Genomic DNA, 21,631 nt, shown 5'->3' with positions numbered 1-21,631 from the left:
GGCTCCAGAGTCCAATTTTGTAAACTTTATTTCCTAAATATTCAACCCATAAAGTTCATTTGTCATTCATTCATTGAACAAATACTCTGAAGGCATACTTTGGGTCACGCAGTGTTCTATATGGTGGGGGAAACAATGGTAAACAATGCAAAATCCCTGCTCTCATGTAGCTTACATTCTATTTGGGAGAGCAGATGTTAAATAAAAATGATTTAAAATAGTGAAATGTGGCTTATGAAAATAAGACAGCATGATATAATACAGAATAACTTAGAGAAAGAATGTCTAAAAACTAGGTGGACGAAGACCCTTTAGGAAAGATAATACTTGAGCTGAGAACTGAATTAGGAAAAGAAGCCACGAGGTATTAAAATATCAGGGGGAAGTGATTTCCAGGCAAGTACAAAGACCATAAAACAGAAATGATTTGGCCGTATTTGAGAACCAAAGAAAGATTTTTTGTGGCTGAGGTGTGGAACCAAGCAGATAATTATAGTAGATGAAATCTGAGAGGCAGTCTATTCCTTAAGCCCTCCTTTTCTCTTGCCTAACCACTGAACAGCCTACTGTTTACAGTCTCTGCCAGTAGCCTCTGAAGGCTCCTATCATGTCATCTTTTGTTCAAAAACTCTAATGCTTCAGAAGAAAATCCAAACTCTTTAGTCTGGTCTGCAAGACCTTCAACAAACTACTTTTTCAGCTTCTTCTCCACTATTCCCTCTCACACAGTCAATGCGCCAGTAAAAGATGAACCACGTACTCTTTCTTAGTTGCCCATTTTTCCACTTCTGGGCTCATTCTATTTTCTCTACTCAGAAAGCTTTTCCCACCCAACATCTTTGCAAGATCAAATATTTATCTTTCAAGAGCCAAATTGAATAAAGTTTTTTTCCTCAAAGTTCTCCATCTCCTCTTTTCCTAAAAGTAATCTCTTTTTCTTCTGAATATACAAAATATGATCTAATTATTATTATTTTTTCTCCACCACTATACTGAATATTCTTTAAGGATAGGGTCCATATCCAATTCTTTTTTTCTCATTTTGCATATAAAAAACATCAACAGATAAATATTTGTTGAAAATAATGACATATTTGAAGGATTTTAGAAGTTGTCTTAAATTACCTTTAAGGTCCCTTGCAACCAAGGATTCTGTAATTGATATTTTGTAATTTTACATATCATGAAAAAGAACAAACAATTAAAGGAGCTGTCCCTTTTCTTCCCTTTTTGAGGAAAACTCAAAGATCAGTTAATTAATACCCTGGCATATTAAATAGAACTAATGACAAAAACGCCAAGTCTAGTTGCTGGTCCCAAGAATTCCACATAAAAAATCATCTATAGTATTACTTTGCACAGAATGTTTATCTTTTCCATCATCATTCATTATTTAATTTGTTCAATAAACATTTAAATACCTCTAAATGCTAAACACTTTGTTAGGCACTGGCTATAAATACAATAGTGAATAAAATAAAGTCCCTGCTCACATGGCAGAGTTTGATGTTAAACAAAAATCACATAAATACATAGTAATGATAAAACATGTTAACTAGAATGGAATAGTAATATACTTCATTCTCAAAGAGCTTCAATATGGAAAAATCTTGATTAAATAAACCTTATGTAGATATGACAAACCTGAAACATTAAGATCTGATGGTTTGCTGGATTAAGAATTTCAGTTAGGAAAACTCTCTACTTAGAAAATCTACCACTAAATCATAGCAACTACAAATAGGAGTGTTCAACAGATAATACAAAAAGTTTTTAATGTTGATACAAAAAAAAAAAATGTTGGCGTCACATCATTTCATACCAAATGAGGTTAGCTGTGGCATAAGCAAAGAGAATCCATATTTCTACAAAAACAACTACTTGTTTAAAAAGCTTTTAACATTATGATTTATTTTAAAATGCATTGTTATTTATATGATCACATTTTAAATCTGTCTTCCTTTTCTTTCCAAGGAAATTTACATGCATTTTTTTATGCCCTCATTGTTTTAATGCCCAATAATATGCCAGTAAGACCCACCTTTTCTTGATGATCTGGGTGCATAAGTGATATTTCCACTTCATTTTTATTGAGGTTACATATCTCATAGCATGTTAAGGAGTTGAGTTGATAAGCATTTAAGAAACATAATTTGTTAAGGTATGCTTGTCTTTAACCAGAGGAGAAAAAAAAATAAGAAAATTTACCACAGCTAGATTGTTTCCAATGGATTTCAGAAACAAAAGTTTTTCTGCAATAGCATCTTCACCAAGGAACCCATAGAGATGCTCCCTCAGGGCTTGTAAAGTAAGGTGAGGAGATACTCTGAAATAGCATGACATTGCCTTATAATGTAAAACAAAATGTTTCAGATCTACTAGAGTTTCAATAACTTTAGTCAGCTATCTCAAACATCATACTAATTTAATGTATCACATATCGTTTAATATGTTTCTACATTGCCTGACACTTCATATGCCTTCAGTAAATATTACTTTTTAAATAAATGATTAAAAGTCTGCCTTTTAAAATTATGCAAATGAATAGTTTGTAAAAGTCCTTTTCACACCAAAAAGCAAAATGCTTATCTACTTTTCTTATGCACCTCCAAATTTTATTGTTAAAACAAACATTTCCTATGGAATTTATATACTTTTATACATATTTTAAAGAATGATTTAATCTCAGATATTTATTTTGGAACTTTGACTGTATTAACTAATGTTTAAAAATTTCCTTGATTATCAGTTGTTGTCAGAGTCCACATCTTTGCTCATTAGGGATAGTTCATTCCTCAACATTTAAAATCTAAAGCTATCACTTATGCCATTGTTCTGAGTTCTCACTTTCCTAGGATCTTATGGGAGACAGAATTAATTTATTCAATCAACAAATATTTATTGAAGACCTACTATGTGTCAACTATTGTTCTAAGGGGTGGGAATATAACAATCAACCAAACAAATCTTTGCACTTATAGATCTTACAATCTAGCAATGGAAGAGAAAAATTAACAAAAAAGAAAAATATATAATTCATAATACACTGCTAAGTACAATGGAAAAAATAAAGCAGGGAGGGGAAGGTAGCTGCAATTTAAAATACAGTAATAAGAGAAGATCTAGAGGTGGAGCCAAGATGGCAGCATGAGTAGGACAGTGGGAATCTCCTCCCAAAAACATATATATTTTTGAAAATACAACAAATACAACTATCCCTAAAAGAGAGACCAGAAGACACAGGACAACAGCCAGACTACATCCACACCTGCGAGAACCCAGCGCTTGGTGAAAGGGGTAAGATAGCAGCCGCAGCCTGGCGGGACCCAAATGCCTCTCATCTGAGCTCCTGGTGGGAGGAGAGGAGTCAGAGCAGTGAGGGAGAGGGAGCCCAGGACTGCTAAACACCCAGCCCTAGCCATCCGCACCAGAGCGCAGAAACAGTGCGTGTGTGGGGTGCTGGATACTAGGGAAACAGGACAGTAAGACCTTTGCATGGGTCCCAAAGCCGGAGCCCTTGTGACAAAGAAAAGTGAGTGCTTTTTGAAAGTCTTAAAGGGACAGGGCCCCCATAGCTGAACAGAAGCATCCTGGGTCACAGTCCAGCAGCTGGAAATTCCAGGGAATTCCAGGTGCACTAACCCCCTGGGCAACAGCTCTGAGACCCCTCACGGAGGTAAACAGCCAAACAGCCCCCCGTCCATTACCCCTCCAGGGCCCCGCCATAGCAGAACAGCAGCCTGAGGCTGGCCATGCCCACAGCAAGGGAGCTTCCTCAATACTGGCCAGGCAAGATACAGAGACCCAGTCTACACGCAATTGCCCAACACAAGCCACTAGGGGTTGGAGTTGTCCCAGTAAAGAAAGGCCAGGAGCCAAGTAGAAAGAGGCTTGACTCTCCCAGCTGATAGATGCATCAATAGCACTCCACTGCACCTATCAACATGAAGAGGCAAGAAAATTTGATCCAGACAAGACTAACCCAGACAGCTTTGACATCTTCTATATCTTCCCCTGAGAAGGAACCTGGGGAGATAGATTTAACCAGTATTCCTGAAAAAGAATTCAAAACAAAATTCATAACCATGCTGATGGACTTGCAGAGAAATATGCAAGAACTAAGGAGGGAGAATACAGAAATAAAGCAAGCTCTGGAAGGACTTCAAAACAGAATGGATGAGATGCAAGAAACCATTAATGGACTAGGAAACAGAGAACAGGAATGCAGAGAAGCTGATGCAGAGAGAGATAAAAGGATCTCCAGGAATGAAAGAATTTGAAGAGAACTATGTGACCAATCGAAATGGAACAATATCCACATTATAGGGGTACCAGAATAAGAAGAGAGAGAAAAAGGGATAGAAAGTGTCTTTGAAGAAATAATTCCTGAAAACTTCCCCAAACTAGGGGAGGAAATGGCCTCTCAGACCACAGAGGTACACAGAACTCCCATGACAAGGGATCCAAGGAGGGCAACACCAAGACACATAATAATTAAAATGGCAAAGATCAAAGACAAGGACAAAGTATTAAAGGCAGCCAGAGAGAAAAAAAAGATCACCTACAAAGGAAAACCCATCAGGCTATCATCAGACATCTCAACAGAAACCCTACAGGCCAGAAAAGAATTGCATGATATACTTAATGCAATGAAACAGAAGGGCCTCAAACCAAGAATACTGTATCCAGCATGATTATCATTTAAATATGAAGGAGGGATTAAACAATTCCCAGACAAGCAAAAGTTAAGGGAATTTGCCTCCCACAAACCACCTCTACAGGGCATCTTACAGGGACTGCTCTAGATGGGAGCACTTCTAAAAAGAGCACAGAAAAAAACACCCAACATATGAAGAAGGGAGGAGAAGGAATAAGAAGGGAGAGAAATAAAGAATCATCAGACCGTGTTTATAATAGCTCAATAAGTGAGTTAAGTTAGACAGTAAGATAGTAAAGAAGGTAACCTTGAACCTTTGGTAACCACAAACTTAAAGCCTGCAATGGCAATAAGTACATACTTTTCAATAATCACCCTAAATGTAAATGGACTGAGTGCACCAATCAAAAGACACAGAGTAATAGAATGGACAAAAAAGCAAAATCCATCCATATGCTGCTTACAAGAGACTCACCTCAAACCCAAAGACATGCACAGACTTAAAGTAAAGGGATGGAAAAAGATATTTCATGCAAACAACAGAGAGAAAAAAGCAGGTGTTGTAATGCTAGTATCAGACAAAATAGACTTCAAAATAAAGAAAGTAACAAAAGATAAAGAAGGACATTACATAATGATAAAAGGCTCAGTCCAACAAGAGGATATAACCATTATAAATATATATGCACACAATACAGGAGCACCAATATATATGTGAAACAAATACTAACAGAATTAAAGGAGGAAATAGAATGCAATGCATTCATTCTGGGAAACTTCAACACACCACTCACTCCAAAGGACAGATCCACCAGACAGAAAATAAGTAAGGACACAGAGGCACTGAACAACACACTAGAACAGAAGGACCTAATAGACCTAATAGACATCTACAGAACTCTACATCCAAAAGCAACAGGATACACATTCTTCTCAAGTGCACATGGAACATTCTCCAGAATAGACCACATACTAGGCCACAAAAAGAGCCTCCATAAATTCCAAAAGATTGAAATCCTACCAACCAACTTTTCAGACCACAAAGGCATAAAACTAGAAATAAATTGTACAAAGAAAGCAAAAAGGCTCACAAACACATGGAGGCTTAACAACACGCTCCTAAATAATCAATGGATCAATGACCAAATCAAAATGGAGATCCAGCAATATATGGAAACAAATGACAACAACAACACAAAGCCCCAACTACTGTGGGATACAGCAAAAGCAGTCTTAAGAGGAAAGTATATAGCAATCCAGGCATATTTAAAGAAGGAAGAACAATCCCAAATGAATGGTCTAATGTCACAATTATCGAAATTGGAAGAAGAAGAACAAATGAGGCCTAAGGTCAGCAGAAGGAGGGACATAATAAAGATCAGAGAAGAAATAAATAAAATTGAGAAGGATAAAACAATAGCAAAAATCAATGAAATCAAGAGCTGGTTCTTCAAGAGAATAAACAAAATAGATAAGCTTCTAGCCAGACTTATTAAGAGGAAAAGAGAGTCAACACAAATCAACAGAAACAGAAACGAGAAAGGAAAAATCATGACGGACCCCACATAAATACAAAGAATTATTAGAGATTACTATGAAAACCTATATGCTAACAAGCTGGGAAACCTAGGAGAAATGGACTTCCTAGAAAAATACAATCTTCCAAGACTGACCCAGAAGGAAACAGAAAATCTAAACAGACCAGTTATCAGCAACGAAATTGAAGCGGTAATCAAAAAACTACCAAAGAACAAAACCCCAGGCCACATGGATTTACCTCAGAATTTTATCAGACATACAGAGAAGACATAATACCCATTCTCCTTAAAGTTTTCCAAAAAATGGAAGAGGAGGGAATACTCCCAAACTCCTTCTATGAAGCCAACATCACCCTAATACCAAAACCAGGCAAAGACCCCACCAAAAAAGAAAACTACAGACCAATATTCCTGATGAACGTAGATGCAAAAATACTGAACAAAATATTAGCAAACCGAATTCAAAAATACATCAAAAGGATCCTACACCATGACCAAGTGGGATTCATCCCAGGGATGCAAGGATGGTACAACATTCGAAAATCCATTAACATCATCCACCACATCAACAAAAAGAAAGACAAAAACCACATGATCATCTCCATAGATGCTGAAAAAGCATTCGATACAGTTCAACATCCATTCATGATAAAAACTCTCAACAAAATGGGTATAGAGGGCAAGTACCTCAACATAATAAAGGCCATATATGATAAACCCATAACCAACATCATACTGAACAGCGAGAAGCTGAAAGCTTTTCCTCTGAGATCGGGAACAAGACAGGGATGCCCACTATCCCCACTGTTATTCAACATAATACTGGAGGTCCTAGCCACGGCAATTAGACAAAACAAAGAAATACAAGGAATCCAGATTGGTAAAGAAGAAGTTAAACTGTCACTATTTGCAGATGACATGATATTGTACATTAAAAACCTAAAGACTCCACTCCAAAACTACTAGAGCTAATATTGGAATTCAGCAAAGTTGCAGGATACAAAATTAACACACAGAAATCTGTGGCTTTCCTATACACTAACAATAAACTAATAGAAAGAGAAATCAGGAAGACAATTCCATTCACAATAGCATCAAAAAGAATAAAATACCTAGGAATAAACCTAACCAAGGAGGTGAAAGACGTATACCCTGAAAACTATAAGACACTCTTAAGAGAAATTAAAGAGGTCACTAACAAATGGAAACTCATCCCATGCTCGTGGCTAGGAAGAATTAATATCGTCAAAATGGCCATCCTGCCCAAAGCAATATACAGATTCGATGCAATCCCTATCAAACTACCAGCAACATTCTTCAATGAACTGGAACAAATAATTCAAAAATTCATATGGAAACACCAAAGACCCCAAATAGCCAAAGCAATCCTGAGAAGGAAGAATAAAGTGGGGGGGATCTCACTCCCCAACTTCAAGCTCTACTACAAAGCTACAGTAATCAAGACAATTTGGTACTGGCACAAGAACAGAGCCACAGACCAATGGAACAGAACAAAGACTCCAAACATTAACCCAAACATATATGGTCAACTAATATTTGATAAAGGGGCCATGGACATACAATGGGGAAATGACAGTCTCTTCAACAGATGGTGCTGGCAAAACTGGACAGCTACATGTAAGAGAATGAAACTGGATCACTGTCTAACCCCACACACGAAAGTAAATTCGAAATGGATCAAGGACTTGAATGTAAGTCATGAAACCATAAAACTCTTAGAAAAAAACATAGGCAAAAATCTCTTAGACATAAACATGAGTGACCTCTTCTTGAACATATCTCCCCAGGCAAGGGAAACAAAAGCAAAAATGAACAAGTGGGACTATATCAAGCTGTAAAGCTTCTGTACAGCAAAGGACACCATCAATAGAACAAAAAGGTATCCTACAGTATGGGAGAATATATTCATAAATGACAGATCCGATAAAGGGTTGACATCCAAAATATATAAAGAGCTCATGCACCTCAACAAACAAAAAGCAAATAACCCAATTAAAAAATGGGCAGAGGAGCTGAATAGACAGTTCTCTAAAGAAGAAATGCAGATGGCCAACAGACACATGAAAAGATGCTCCACATTGCTTGTCATCAGAGAAATGCAAATTAAAACTACAATGAGATATCATCTCACACCAGTAAGGATGGCTACCATCTAAAAGACAAACAACAACAAATGTTGGCGAGGTTGTGGAGAAAGGGAAACCTCCTACACTGCTGGTGGGAATGTAAATTAGTTCAACCATTGTGGAAAGCAGTATGAAGGTTCCTCAAAATGCTCAAAATAGAAATACCATTTGACCCAGGAATTCCATTCATTGGAATTTACCCAAAGAATACAACTCCTCAGATTCAAAAAGACATATGCACCCCTATGTTTATCACTGCACTATTTACAATAGCCAAGATATGGAAGCAACCTAAATGTCCATCAGTAGATGAATGGATAAAGAAGATGTGGTACAGATACACAATGGAATATTATTCAGCCATAAGAAAAAAAAAATCCTACCATTCGCAACAACATGGATGGAGCTAGAGGGTATTATGCCCAGTGAAATAAGCCAGGCAGAGAAAGATAAGTACCAAATGATTTCACTCATATGTGGAGTATAAGAACAAAGGGAAACTGAAGGAACAACACAGCAGCAGAAGCACAGAACCCAAGAATGGACTAATAGTTACCAAAGGGAAAGGGACTGTAGAGGACGGGTGGGAAGGAATTGATAAGGGCAGGAAAAAAAGAAAGGGGGCATTACGATTAGCATGTATAGTGTGTGTGGGGGGCACGGGGATGGCTGTGCAACACAGAGAAGACAAGTAGTGATTTTACAGCATCTTACTATATTGATGGACAGTGACTGTGAATGGGGATGTGGGGGGGACTTGGTGAAGGGAGGAGTCTAGTAAACATAATGTCCTTCATGTAACTATAGATTAATGATACCAAAATAAAATTATAAAAAAAAAAAAAGATAGAATATCTAAAAAAAAGTAATATCTGAATAAAGACCTGAAGGAGATGAGATAGCAGATGTAAAGGCACAAAGAGTGTTCTAGACTGGAACGGCAAATAGAGGGTCATGAGGTAGGGCCATATCTGATGTGTCAGAGCAGAAAGGAGGTTAGTGTGCCTGAAGAAAGTGATGGAGAAGATTAAAAAGCTCAGGAGAAATAACAACAGGCAGTCAGATCATATAGTGTCATGTGTTTTTGTGAATGTGAAAATATATATGCACATACATACAGGTGTACATGCACATATACATATATTCTGTTTCTATTTTTAAACAGTTCAGTGCAAAAGTCATTGTGGATATACTGTTTTTCCAGCTCTTCAACAGGTTTATAAAATCTGATAAGCTCTCTCTTAATTCTCTTTGTCTATAAACATAGTAATATCCAGCTTATACCTTGTTTTCTGGGTGACAGTAACATGGCTAAGTGACATCTTTCCTACAGAATTTTTTATTTAACTGTTATATAGCACTACTTACTGACAGTATTCAGTTATAACATGACCACAAAATAGTTGCCTTATAAATCTAGCTGAAATGAATTTGTTAACAACTTCTATTGAAATGGTATTTAACTTATAGTTCCACGATCCTTCAGGGACATAGAAAACATGAAGTTCCACCAACTGAATAAATTGAGAAGAACATCAGTTAAAATATTTTTAAAGTGAAAAAAATTAATTGATGTCCTCTAGAGTTTTAAGTTTAATAACCATAATTGAAATAAACATGTAACGCATGCATCCTTCCTAACAAACACAAATAAACAAAATGAAAAGCCAAAATATTGTTCTTAAGTTAGATATTTGGCACTTGGAACCCATCTCCCTTTCGAAACAATGTCTTAGATGTGGTCCTAGATTACCCTAACATCTCTGACATACCAGTAGTGTTCTTTCTGTGGCTTGCCATAAGAGTGCTAGACTGCCAAGATCAGTTGTTTTATACCAACATTTTCTCTCCCTCAATCCCTACCTATTCAATTTCCTGGGGGTGACCTTGTGGAGTCCTTATCCTTTACATATTGCCTCCCTAAAACAGTTGTAATGATTATTAGCTCACAGCACCTGCAAAAGTGTGAATATTGTGGTTTGGGAAATGTCTTTGTTTTCCAGAATTTTAGGTAGAACTTATTCCTGACGAGTGATGGGGAAAGGAATACTTGTTCTTACACAGGGCCTGATTGTAAGTTTAGCTTGTTTTTACCATCTTGTTTTCTATTATTATTTTTTTATGACCTCAATTAGAATCTATTTAGAAGAATGTTTTGATTATTATAACAGAAACAGAACAATTACAGCAACTATAGCCTTATTGTTTAGTCTAATGAAGTTTGACACTCACTGCATATTGAAAGTCAAAGAACTTAAATAATTATACTCTACAATTTAAAATCTGAAAACTTAAAAAATTTTAAGTAAATATGACCTATTAATATTAGTAAATTTATAGGCAATGAGAATGATTCTTTTTTTTTTTTTTTAAATAATTATTTTTTATTGAAGGGTAGTTGACTCACAGTATTACATTACATTAGTTTCAAGTGTACAACACAGTGGTAGAACATTTATATACATAATTCTAGGTTCCAGCTATCACCCTACCAAGCTGTTACAATATCTTGACTATATTCCTTATGCTATACATTACATCCTGGTTACTTATTTATTTTACCATTGGAAGTCTGTCCTTTTTTTTTTTTTTTTTTTTTTTTTGTGAGGGCATCTCTCATATTTATTGATCAAATGGTTGTTAACGACAATAAAATTCTGTATAGGGGAGTCAATGCTCAATGCACAATCATTAATCCACCCCAAGCCTAATTTTCGTCAGTCTCCAATCTTCTGAGGCATAACAAACAAGTTCTTACATGTAGAACAAATTCTTACATAATGAATAAGTTACATAGTGAACAGTACAAGGGCAGTCATCACAGAAACTTTCGGTTTTGCTCATGCATTATGAACTATAAACAGTCAGTTCAAATATGAATACTCATTTGGTTTTTATACTTGATTTATATGTGGATACCACATTTCTCTCTTTATTATTATTATTTTTAATAAAATGCTGAAGTGGTAGGTAGATACGAGATAAAGGTAGAAAACATAGTTTAGTGTTGTAAGAGAGCAAATGTAGATGATCAGGTGTGTGCCTGTAGACTGTGTGTTAATCCAAGCTCGACCAGGGCAATAAAACATCCACGTATGCAGAAGATTTCTCTCAGAACAGGGGGGGTGAGGTTCTAAGCCTCACCTCTGTTGATCCCCAGTTTCTCACCTGATGGGCCCCCTGCGACTGTGCCTGTCTTAGGTTGTTCCTCCCTTGAGGAATCTTACCCGTCTCTGGCTAACCAGTCATCTTCCGGGGCCATACAGGGAAATGTGAAGTTGGTAAGTGAGAGGGAAGCCTTATTGTTTGAAAAGGTTAGCTTTTTACTTCTTTGCATATTTATGCCCTGTGGCTTCTATGCCCAGCATTTGTCTTGAGGTATCTTTACCAATTGGAAGATTTATGATACTCGGTAAATTTGATATGAGGCACAAATTCTATTTAAGGGTTGTAATTAGGAAGGAAGAAGAAAAGCTATAGAAGTAGCAGGCGGAAGAAAACATGGGAAGATTGATTATTTCTTTGACATATCTTCTTGTAGAGTAACTTCAGCATATATAGGTTTTAAGCTACTACTTAAATTGTGCACACACATTAACATAATAGGAGTATAGTTACATAACCAAAGCATATCTGTAATTACCAGCCATCTCCAGTGAAACCAAGAAAACCAGTTAGGCACCTTAGGCATTTGTGAAAACTTATCTATGATATGGTGGATATTGTCCAACTGAACTTGAACAGTCTGAGAGAAATCAGACAAATTAAAACAACCCATTCCTGGGGACTGTTCACATGCCATATGTTCTTTTAACAGTAAATAGTCTGTAGTTGTAAGACTTTGGAGCACTACAATTTGCACTTCTCCAAATTCTTGGTTGAGTTCCAACAGTATAGATCCAGTCAAATTTGTTGTTTTACTGTATGCACAGGCCAGCTTAGATATCTCCTTCCTCATTCCCATGGCAAGTCCAGGAACTGCTGGGATGAGGGCATCTACAGCTATAGCAGTGCGTGGATCTTTGTTGGGGTTTTTTGATGATCATCTTCTGGCATGAGTCTTCCAGAGAGTGCAGATGTTGGAAGTTCTTTTTCATATCGTATCTTAGTTCATTTTCGGAGTAGCCCAATTAGGCTTTGATCCTCTGTATAAACACAAACAGACCCTTTGCCTACACTTTTATATGCCCTTTATACCCTTGTGTAGAACTCGTTGGAGGTTACCACACAGGAAGTGCCCCCTTTTTTTTTTTTTTGCTTTGTTTTTGGTATCACTAATCTACACTTACATGACGAATATTATGTTTACTAGGCTCTCCCCTATACCAGGTCTCCCCTATAAACCCCTTTACAGTCACTGTCCATCAGCATAGCAAAATGTTGTAGAATCACTACTTGCCTTCTCTGTGTTGTACAGCCCTCCCTTTTCTCCTACCCCCCCATGCCTGTTAATCTTAATATCCCCCTACTTCTCCCCCCCTTATCCCTCCCTACCCACCCATCCTCTCCAGTCCCTTTCCCTTTAGTACCTGTTAGTCCATTCTTGAGTTCTGTGATTCTGCTGCTGTTTTGTTCCTTCAGTTTTTCCTTTGTTCTTATATTCCACAGATAAGTGAAATCATTTGGTATTTCTCTTTCTCCGCTTGGCTTCTTTCACTGAGCATAATACCCTCCAGCTCCATCCATGTTGCTGCAAATTATTGGATTTGCCCTTTTCTTATGGCTGAGTAGTATTCCATTGTGTATATGTACCACATCTTCTTTATCCATTCATCTATTGATGGACATTTAGGTTGCTTCCAATTCTTGGCTATTGTAAATAGTGCTGCAATAAACATAGGGGTGCATCTGTCTTTCTCAAACTTGATTGCTGCGTTCTTAGGGTAAATTCCTAGGAGTGGAATTCCTGGGTCAAATGGTAAGTCTGTTTTGAGCATTTTGATGTACCTCCATACTGCTTTCCACAATGGTTGAACTAACTTACATTCCCACCAGCAGTGTAGGAGGGTCCCCCTTTCTCCACAGCCTCGCCAACATTTGTTGTTGTTTGTCTTTTGGATGGCAGCCATCCTTACTGGTGTGAGGTGATACCTCATTGTAGTTTTAATTTGCATTTCTCTGATAATTAGCGATGTGGAGCATCTTTTCATGTGTCTGTTGGCCATCTGTATTTCTTTTTTGGAGAACTGTCTGTTCAGTTCCTCTGCCCATTTTTTAATTGGGTTATTTGTTTTTTGTTTGTTGAGGCGTGTGAGCTCCTTATATATTCTGGACGTCAAGCCTTTATTGGATGTGTCATTTTCAAATATATTCTCCCATACTGTAGGGATCCTTCTTGTTCTATTGATGGTGTCTTTTGCTGTACAGAAGCTTTTCAGCTTAATATAGTCCCACTTACTCATTTTTGCTGTTGTTTTCCTTGCCCGGGGAGATATGTTCAAGAAGAGGTCACTCATGTTTATGTCTAAGAGGTTTTTGCCTATGTTTTCTTCCAAGAGTTTAATGGTTTCATGGCTTACATTCAGGTCTTTGATCCATTTTGAGTTTACTTTTGTATATGGGGTTAGACAATGGTCCAGTTTCATTCTCCTACATGTAGCTGTCCAGTTTTGCCAGCACCACCTGTTGAAGAGACTGTCATTTCGCCATTGTATGTCCATGGCTCCTTTATCAAATATTAATTGACCATATATGTCTGGGTTAATGTCTGGATTCTCTAGTCTGTTCCATTGGTCTGTGGCTCTGCTCTTGTGCCAGTACCAAATTGTCTTGATTACTAAGGCTTTATAGTAGAGCTTGAAGTTGGGGAGTGAGATTCCCCCTACTTTATTCTTCTTTCTCAGGATTGCTTTGGCTATTCGGGGTCTTTGGTGTTTCCATATGAATTTTTGAATTATTTGTTCCAGTTCATTGAAGAATGTTGCTGGTAGTTTCATAGGGATTGCATCAAATCTGTATATTGCTTTGGGCAGGATGGCCATTTTAACGATATTAATTCTTCCTAGCCACGAGCATGGGATGAGTTTCCATCTGTTAGTGTCCCCTTTAATTTCTCTTAAGAGTGACTTGTAGTTTTCAGAGTATAAGTCTTTCACTTCTTTGGTTAGGTTTATTCCTAGGTATTTTATTCTTTTTGATGCAATTGTGAATGGAATTGTTTTCCTGATTTCTCTTTCTGTTGGTTCATTGTTAGTATATAGGAAAGCCACAGATTTCTGTGTGTTGATTTTGTATCCTGCAACTTTGCTCTATTCCGATATCAGTTCTAGTAGTTTTGGGGTGGAGTCTTTAGGGTTTTTTATGTACAGTATCATGTCATCTGCAAATAGTGACAGTTTAACTTCTTCTTTACCAATCTGGATTCCTTGTATTTCTTTATTTTTACTGATTGCCGTGGCTAGGACCTCCAGTACTATGTTAAATAACAGTGGAGAGAGTGGGCATCCCTGTCTAGTTCCCGATCTCAGCGGAAATGCTTTCAGCTTCTCGCTGTTCAATATAATGTTGGCTGTGGGTTTATCATAGATGGCCTTTATTATGTTGAGGTACTTGCCCTCTATTCCCATTTTGCTGAGAGTTTTTAACATGAATGGATGTTGAACTTTGTCAAATGCTTTTTCAGCATCTATGGAGATGATCATGTGGTTTTTGTCTTTCTTTTTGTTGATGTGGTGGATGATGTTGATGGACTTTCGAATGTTGTAACATCCTTGCATCCCTGGGATGAATCCCACTTGGTCATGGTGTATGATCCTTTTGATGTATTTTTGAATTCGGTTTGCTAATATTTTGTTGAGTATTTTTGCATCTACGTTCATCAGGGATATTGGTCTGTAGTTTTCTTTTTTGGTGGGGTCTTTGCCTGGTTTTGGTATTAGGGTGATGTTAGTTTCATAGAATGAGTTTGGGAGTATCCCCTCCTCCTCTATTTTTTGGAAAACTTTAAGGAGAATGGGTATTATGTCTTCCCTGTATGTCTGATAAAATTCCGAGGTAAATCCATCTGGCCCGGGGGTTTTGTTCTTTGGTAGTTTTTTGATTACTGCTTCAATTTCGTTGCTGGTAATTGGTCTGTTTAGATTTTCTGTTTCTTCGTGGGTCAATCTTGGAAGGTTGTATTTTTCTAGGAAGTTGTCCATTTCTCCTAGGTTTCCCAGCTTGTTAGCATATAGGTTTTCATAGTATTCTCCAATAATTCTTTGCATTTCCGTGGGGTCCGTCATGATTTTTCCTTTCTCGTTTCTGATACTGTTGATTTGTGTTGACTCTCTTTTCTTCTTAATAAGTCTGGCTAGAGGCTTATCTATTTTGTTTATTTTCTCGAAGAACCAGCTCTTGGTTTCATTGATTTTTGCTATTGTTTTATTCTTCTCAATTTTATTTATTTCTTCTCTGATCTTTATTATGTCCCTCCTTCTGCTGACCTTAGGCCTCATCTGTTCTTCTTTTTCCAATTTCGATAATTGTGACATTAGACCATTCATTTGGGATTGCTCTTCCTTTTTTAAATATGCTTGGATTGCTATATACTTTCCTCTTAAGACTGCTTTTGCTGTGTCCCACAGAAGTTGGGGCTTTGTGTTATTGTTGTCATTTGTTTCCATATATTGCTGGATCTCCATTTTGATTTGGTCATTGATCCATTGATTATTTAGGAGCGTGTTGTTAAGCCTCCATGTGTTTGTGAGCCTCTTTGCTTTCTTTGTACAGTTTATTTCTAGTTTTATGCCTTTGTGGTCTGAAAAGTTGGTTGGTAGGATTTCAATCTTTAGGAATTTTCTGAGGCTCTTTTTGTGGCCTAGTATGTGGTCTATTCTGGAGAATGTTCCATGTGCACTTGAGAAGAATGTATATCCCGCTGCTTTTGGATGTAGAGTTCTATAGATGTCTATTAGGTCCATCTGCTCTACTGTGTTGTTCAGTGCTTCCGTGTCCTTATTTATTTTCTGCCCAGTGGATCTATCCTTTGGGGTGAGTGGTGTCTTGAAGTCTCCTAGAATGAATGCATTGCAGTCTATATCCCCCTTTAGTTCTGTTAGTATTTGTTTCAGATATGCTGGTGCTCCTGTGTTGGGTGCATATATATTTAGAATGGTTATATCCTCTTGTTTGACTGAGCCCTTTATCATTATGTAGTGTCCTTCTTTATCTCTTGTTACTTTCTTTGTTTTGAAGTCTATTTTGTCTGATATTAGTACTGCAACCCCTGCTTTCTTCTCACTGTTGTTTGCTTGAAATATGTTTTTCCATCCCTTGACTTTTAGTCTGTATATGTCTTTGGGTTTGAGGTGAGTTTCTTGTAAGCAGCATATAGATGGGTCTTGCTTTTTTATCCATTCTGTTACTCTGTGTCTTTTGATTGGTGCATTCAACCCATTAACATTTAGGGTGACTATTGAAAGATATGTACTTATTGCCATTGCAGGCTTTAAATTCGTGGTTACCAAAGGTTCAAGGTTAGCCTCTTTAGTATCTTACTGCCTAACTTAGCTCACTTATTGAGCTTTTATATACACTGTCTGGAGATTCTTTTCTTCTCTCCCTTCTTGTTCCTCCTCCTCGATTCTTCATATGTTGGGTGTTTTGTCCTGTGCTCTTTCTAGGAGTGCTCCCATCTAGAGCAGTCCCTGTAAGATGTTCTGTAGAGGTGGTTTGTGGAAAGCAAATTCCCTCACGTTTTGTTTGTCTGGGAATTGTTTAATCCCACCGTCATATTTGAATGATAGTCGTGCTGGATACAGTATCCTTGGTTGAAGGCCGTTCTGTTTCATTGTATTAAATATATCATGCCATTCTCTTCTGGCCTGTAGGGTTTCTGTTGAGAAATCTGACGTTAGCCTGATGGGTTTCCCTTTATAGGTGACCTTTTTCTCTCTAGCTGCCTTTAACACTCTTTCCTTGTCCTTGATCTTTGCCATTTTAATTATTATGTGTCTTGGTGTTGCCCTTCTTGGATCCTTTCTGTTGGGGGTTCTGTGTATTTCTGTGGTCTGTTCGATTACTTCCTCCCCCAGTGTGGGGAAGTTTTCAGCAATTATTTCTTCTAAGATACTTTCCATCTCTTTTCCTCTCTCTTCTTCTTCTGAGACCCCTATAATACGGATATTGTTCCTTTTGGATTGGTCACACAGTTCTCTTAATATTGTTTCATTCCTGGAGATCCTTTTGTCTCTCTCTATGTCAGCTTCTATGCGTTCCTGTTCTCTGATTTCAATTCCATCAATGGCCTCTTGCATTCTATCCATTCTGCTTATAAACCCTTCCAGAGTTTGTTTCATTTCTGCGATCTCCTTTCTGGCATCTGTGATCTCCTTCCGGACTTCATCCCATTTCTCTTGCGTATTTCTCTGCATCTCTGTCAGCATGTTTATGATTCTTATTTTGAATTCTTTTTCAGGGAGACTGGTTAGGTCTGTCTCCTTCTCTGGTGTTGTCTCTGTGATCTTTGTCTGCCTGTAGCTTTGCCTTTTCATGGTGATAGGAATAGTCTGCAGAACTGGGACGAGTGACGGCTGGAAGGACTTCCTTTCTTGTTGGTTTGTGGCCCTCCTCTCCTGGGAGAACAGCGACCTCTAGTGGCTTGTGCTGTGCAGCTGTGCGCAGACAGGGTTTCTGCTTCCTGCCCAGCTGCTATGGAGTTAATCTCCACTGTTGCTGTGGGCGTGGCCTGGCTCAGGCAGCTACTCCAAAATGGTGGAGTCGCGTTGGAGCAGGAGCGGCTGGGAGGTTATTTATCTCCGTAAGGGGCCTCCCTGCTCCCTCAGCCCAGGGGTTAGGGTGCCCAGAGATCCCGGATTTCCTACCTCTGGATTAAGTGACCCGCCCTGCCCCTTTAAGACTTCCAAAAAGCACCTGCCAAAACAAAACAACGCCCACCAAAAAAAAAAAAGAGAAAAAAAAATTTTTTAATTAAAAAAAAAAAAAAGTTTTTAATTAAAAAAAAAAAAAAAAGGTGGTCGTTCGTTTTTCTTTATTCTCTGGTGCCAGCCTCAGGCCTCTGCTCACGGGTCTTTCTGCGCTTTTTCCCTAGTATTGGGGTCCCTATCCCTTTAAGACTTCCAAAAAGCCCTCGCCAAAACAAAACAGCAAAAAAGCAAAAAAAAAATGGTCGCGCGCTTTTCTTATGTCCTCTGTCGCCCAGCCTCCAGAGCCTGCTCACTGTTCTTGCTGCCCTGTTTTCCCAGTATCGAGGGCCCTGCACTCTGGCCCCGATGGCTGGGGCTGGGTGCTCGGCAGCCCTGGGCTCCGTCTCCCTCCCGCTCTGCCTGCTCTTCTCCCGCCCAGAGCTGGGGGGAGGGGCGCTCGGCTCCCGCGGGGCCGGGGCTTGTATCTTACCCCCTTCGCGAGGCGCTGGGTTCTCGCAGGTGCGGATGTGGTCTGGATATTGTCCTGTGTCCTCTTGTCTTTATTCTAGGAAGGGTTGTCTTTGTTATATTTTCATAGATATATGTGGTTTTGGGAGGAGATTTCCGCTGCTCTACTCACGCCGCCATCTTCCGCCCCTCCTCCCGAGAATGATTCTTGATCCAAATGTTTTGCTAAAGCTGTTTTTATATACCAAGTAAATTACTTCTATACATTTGGTGACAGAATATTAACCAACAATTTAAGATGTTTGTATAGCTCTGATAGTGAAGTTTGCCATATGCTGCATTTTGAACACCAGAGCATTTAGATAATTCCTTAGATATATTATATATTAATAGTTCACACTATACTATTAAAACTATAATATTTAGTAGCTACACTATCAAAATTTGTAAAACCTACAGAAGTCTGAGGTAAAAATAACCTTACTGTTTGTATAAATGTATTAATATTTTACAGGAGAAAAATATTTCTTGAACTTATAAACCAAGTAAATTACTTCAAAAATTGTTATAATAATTCATGAACTATAATTTAAGCTGTTTGTAAAGATTTAAATTCCATAACTGAATGGATAGGCAATATAAAGAAAATAGTCAATAAAACATTTCTTGGCCTCTGAAATATTTTTTCATGTAAATTAAATTATGGTGAATTTTTATTTATTCATTCATTCAACAAATATTCACTGAGTGGCTACTATCTGCCAGCACATTCTAGGCACTAAGCGATTATACATTGAAGAAAACAAAGATGCTTGCCTACATGTAGTTTACATTCTAATGAGGTATCAGACAAGAGGGTGAGAATAGTGATGCACCTACCTCAAGTGCAAAATTTAAGGGGGCACCAAAACCTCAGTAATCAAGTAACAATTAAAAAAATCTATTCCATGCAAAAAATTCATGAAGAGCAAAATTTCATAAATTTAAATACAGTACTAATGGACCCTGAGGCCAAAGGCAAAATATGAATCCCTATATAAATATTTCTAAAAAAATATATTTTTAAGTGGTTAATTTATTACAAAATGACACAGTAGTTGAAAAAATATTAAAAAGTATATATTAAAACTCACATTATTTAAAGGGTAAATATTACATTTATATCAAAACCTGAATTTATTATAATTTTACTTTCTTGGCTTTAATGAAAGCAAACTCATCAATAATATTTTCATTAAACTATTAACCATTTTAAAAATACATATTTTGCCTTTTGCTTCAGGCTCCTAAATGGCTATGTATAGCACTATTGATTCATATTTTTGCTTAAAATGTTACCTTGTTCATCATGGATTTTTGCATTAATTCATTTTTTAAAATCTTGTATTAAAATATTTATCTTAATTACTGAATTTTTTGATGCCCCTTTAGCTTTTGCACCCAAAGAAAGTAACTCATTTGCCTTAGATTAGTCCCTGCCCTGTGAGGGGCATAGACAGTAAACAATAAATTTAAAACACTGATAAATTATGTAGTACCTTAGAAAGTGGTAAGTAGTACAACAATAGAACAAGTAGAGCAAGGTAAAGAAAGTTGGAATGATCAATGAGGGAGCAGGTTTCAGTTTTAAATAGAATAGTCCAAATAGGTTTCATGTAAAAAGTGAGATCTGAGTAAAGACTTGCATGTAAAGAAGGAATTAGCCAAGTGAAGATATAGAGGGAACAAGTTCAGGGCAAGGCTAAAGCAAAGGCCTTAGGGTGAGACAGTACAAGTGCAACTGAAGCAGAAAGACTGGGGGAGAGAGTAGTAGTAGGAGGTATGGTAAGAAAAATGAGGAAGATGGAGGACAAATTAAATAGGGCCTTCCAGGCCATTGTAAGAGTTTCATCTTATAAAATGGGAAGCCAAATACAGGATTTTAATAGAAGCATGACAACATCTGACATTTTATGTTTTTATTGTTTGAATATGAAAAATTCTAAACACACATACAAATGAATGGAATGCTATGAATGTTCAAAAACCTACTATTTAGATTAAAAAGTTTACAATGTGCCACATTTACTTTCTTTCCCTCAGTCTTGTTCTCGATAAGACATTCAAAGTAAATCAGACATTATGACAAAATACTCCTAGTTTGGCATCTATCTCCTAAAAATAAGGACTTCTCTAACATAATCAAATCATCATTTTCACATATAAGAAAATGGCCAATTCTTTATTGTCAACTAATATCTATTTTATTCAAATTACCCCAGTTGTCCAATTGTCCTCAGAATGTTTTTTCAATCTAGAATTCACACAAGGATAACATATTCATTTGGTTGTTATGTCTTTTTAAAAACCTTAGTGTCGAAGAGTTTTCCAGTCCTTCTTTTTTTCTCTTCCCTACTTTTTAAAGGGACTGGGCCAGTTCTTATAGAAGGTTCTGCATTCTGAATTTACGTTATTAATTCCTTAAGATGTCACTTAACTTTTTTCTCCAATCACACTATCTCCTATAAACAGTTAACTGTATAGCCTGCAACTGACACAAATCAGTAATCTGGGGCAAGGATACTTTGTAAATGGTGCTCTGTATTTCCTATTGCTTCACATCAAGACACACATGATGCTCTACTTCCAAATCTTGCTGTATTTCCTAACTATTAAAGGGATAATAGAACAGGCTACCAGGGACCAGAAAATGGAAACTGTTAAAAATCCATCTGAATAATTAAAATGTGAGATGATGCTGGCTTAGGCCAATGTGTTAGCAACAGAAGTGATGGGAAATGGTCACATTTTGTATATAATTTGAAGCTAGTGTCAATCTGTGGCAAATGAAGTTTGAGAAAGGAGTCAAGTACAACTTCAAGGTATTTGGCCTCAGATACTGAAAGGATAGATTTGCTATGATCTGAGAAGGGGGAATTCAGTGTAGTACAGGGCTTGGGGATGGGGGAAAGATCCATAGTTCACTTTCAGACATAC

At 37.4% G+C, this 21,631-nt stretch overlaps 1 protein-coding gene across 1 annotated transcript in view; it reads right to left on the bottom strand.

Annotated features, from left to right (window-relative positions):
• SPATA1 (spermatogenesis associated 1) overlaps nt 1–20,002 on the bottom strand; it is a 36,417-nt gene extending 16,415 nt beyond the window's left edge. The window contains 3 exon segments of the mRNA XM_057499460.1: nt 2,209–2,326; nt 9,750–9,856; nt 19,994–20,002. Of these exon segments, the coding sequence (XP_057355443.1) occupies nt 2,209–2,326; nt 9,750–9,856; nt 19,994–20,002 (234 nt within the window).
• Nucleotides 20,003–21,631: the final 1,629 nt, after the last annotated feature.

Source organism: Manis pentadactyla, chromosome 4, assembly GCF_030020395.1.
Source record: "Manis pentadactyla isolate mManPen7 chromosome 4, mManPen7.hap1, whole genome shotgun sequence".
NCBI lineage: Eukaryota > Metazoa > Chordata > Mammalia > Pholidota > Manidae > Manis > Manis pentadactyla.
The sequence above is the reverse complement of the archived record's forward strand: the minus strand, read 5'-3'. Positions and strand labels throughout refer to the sequence as shown.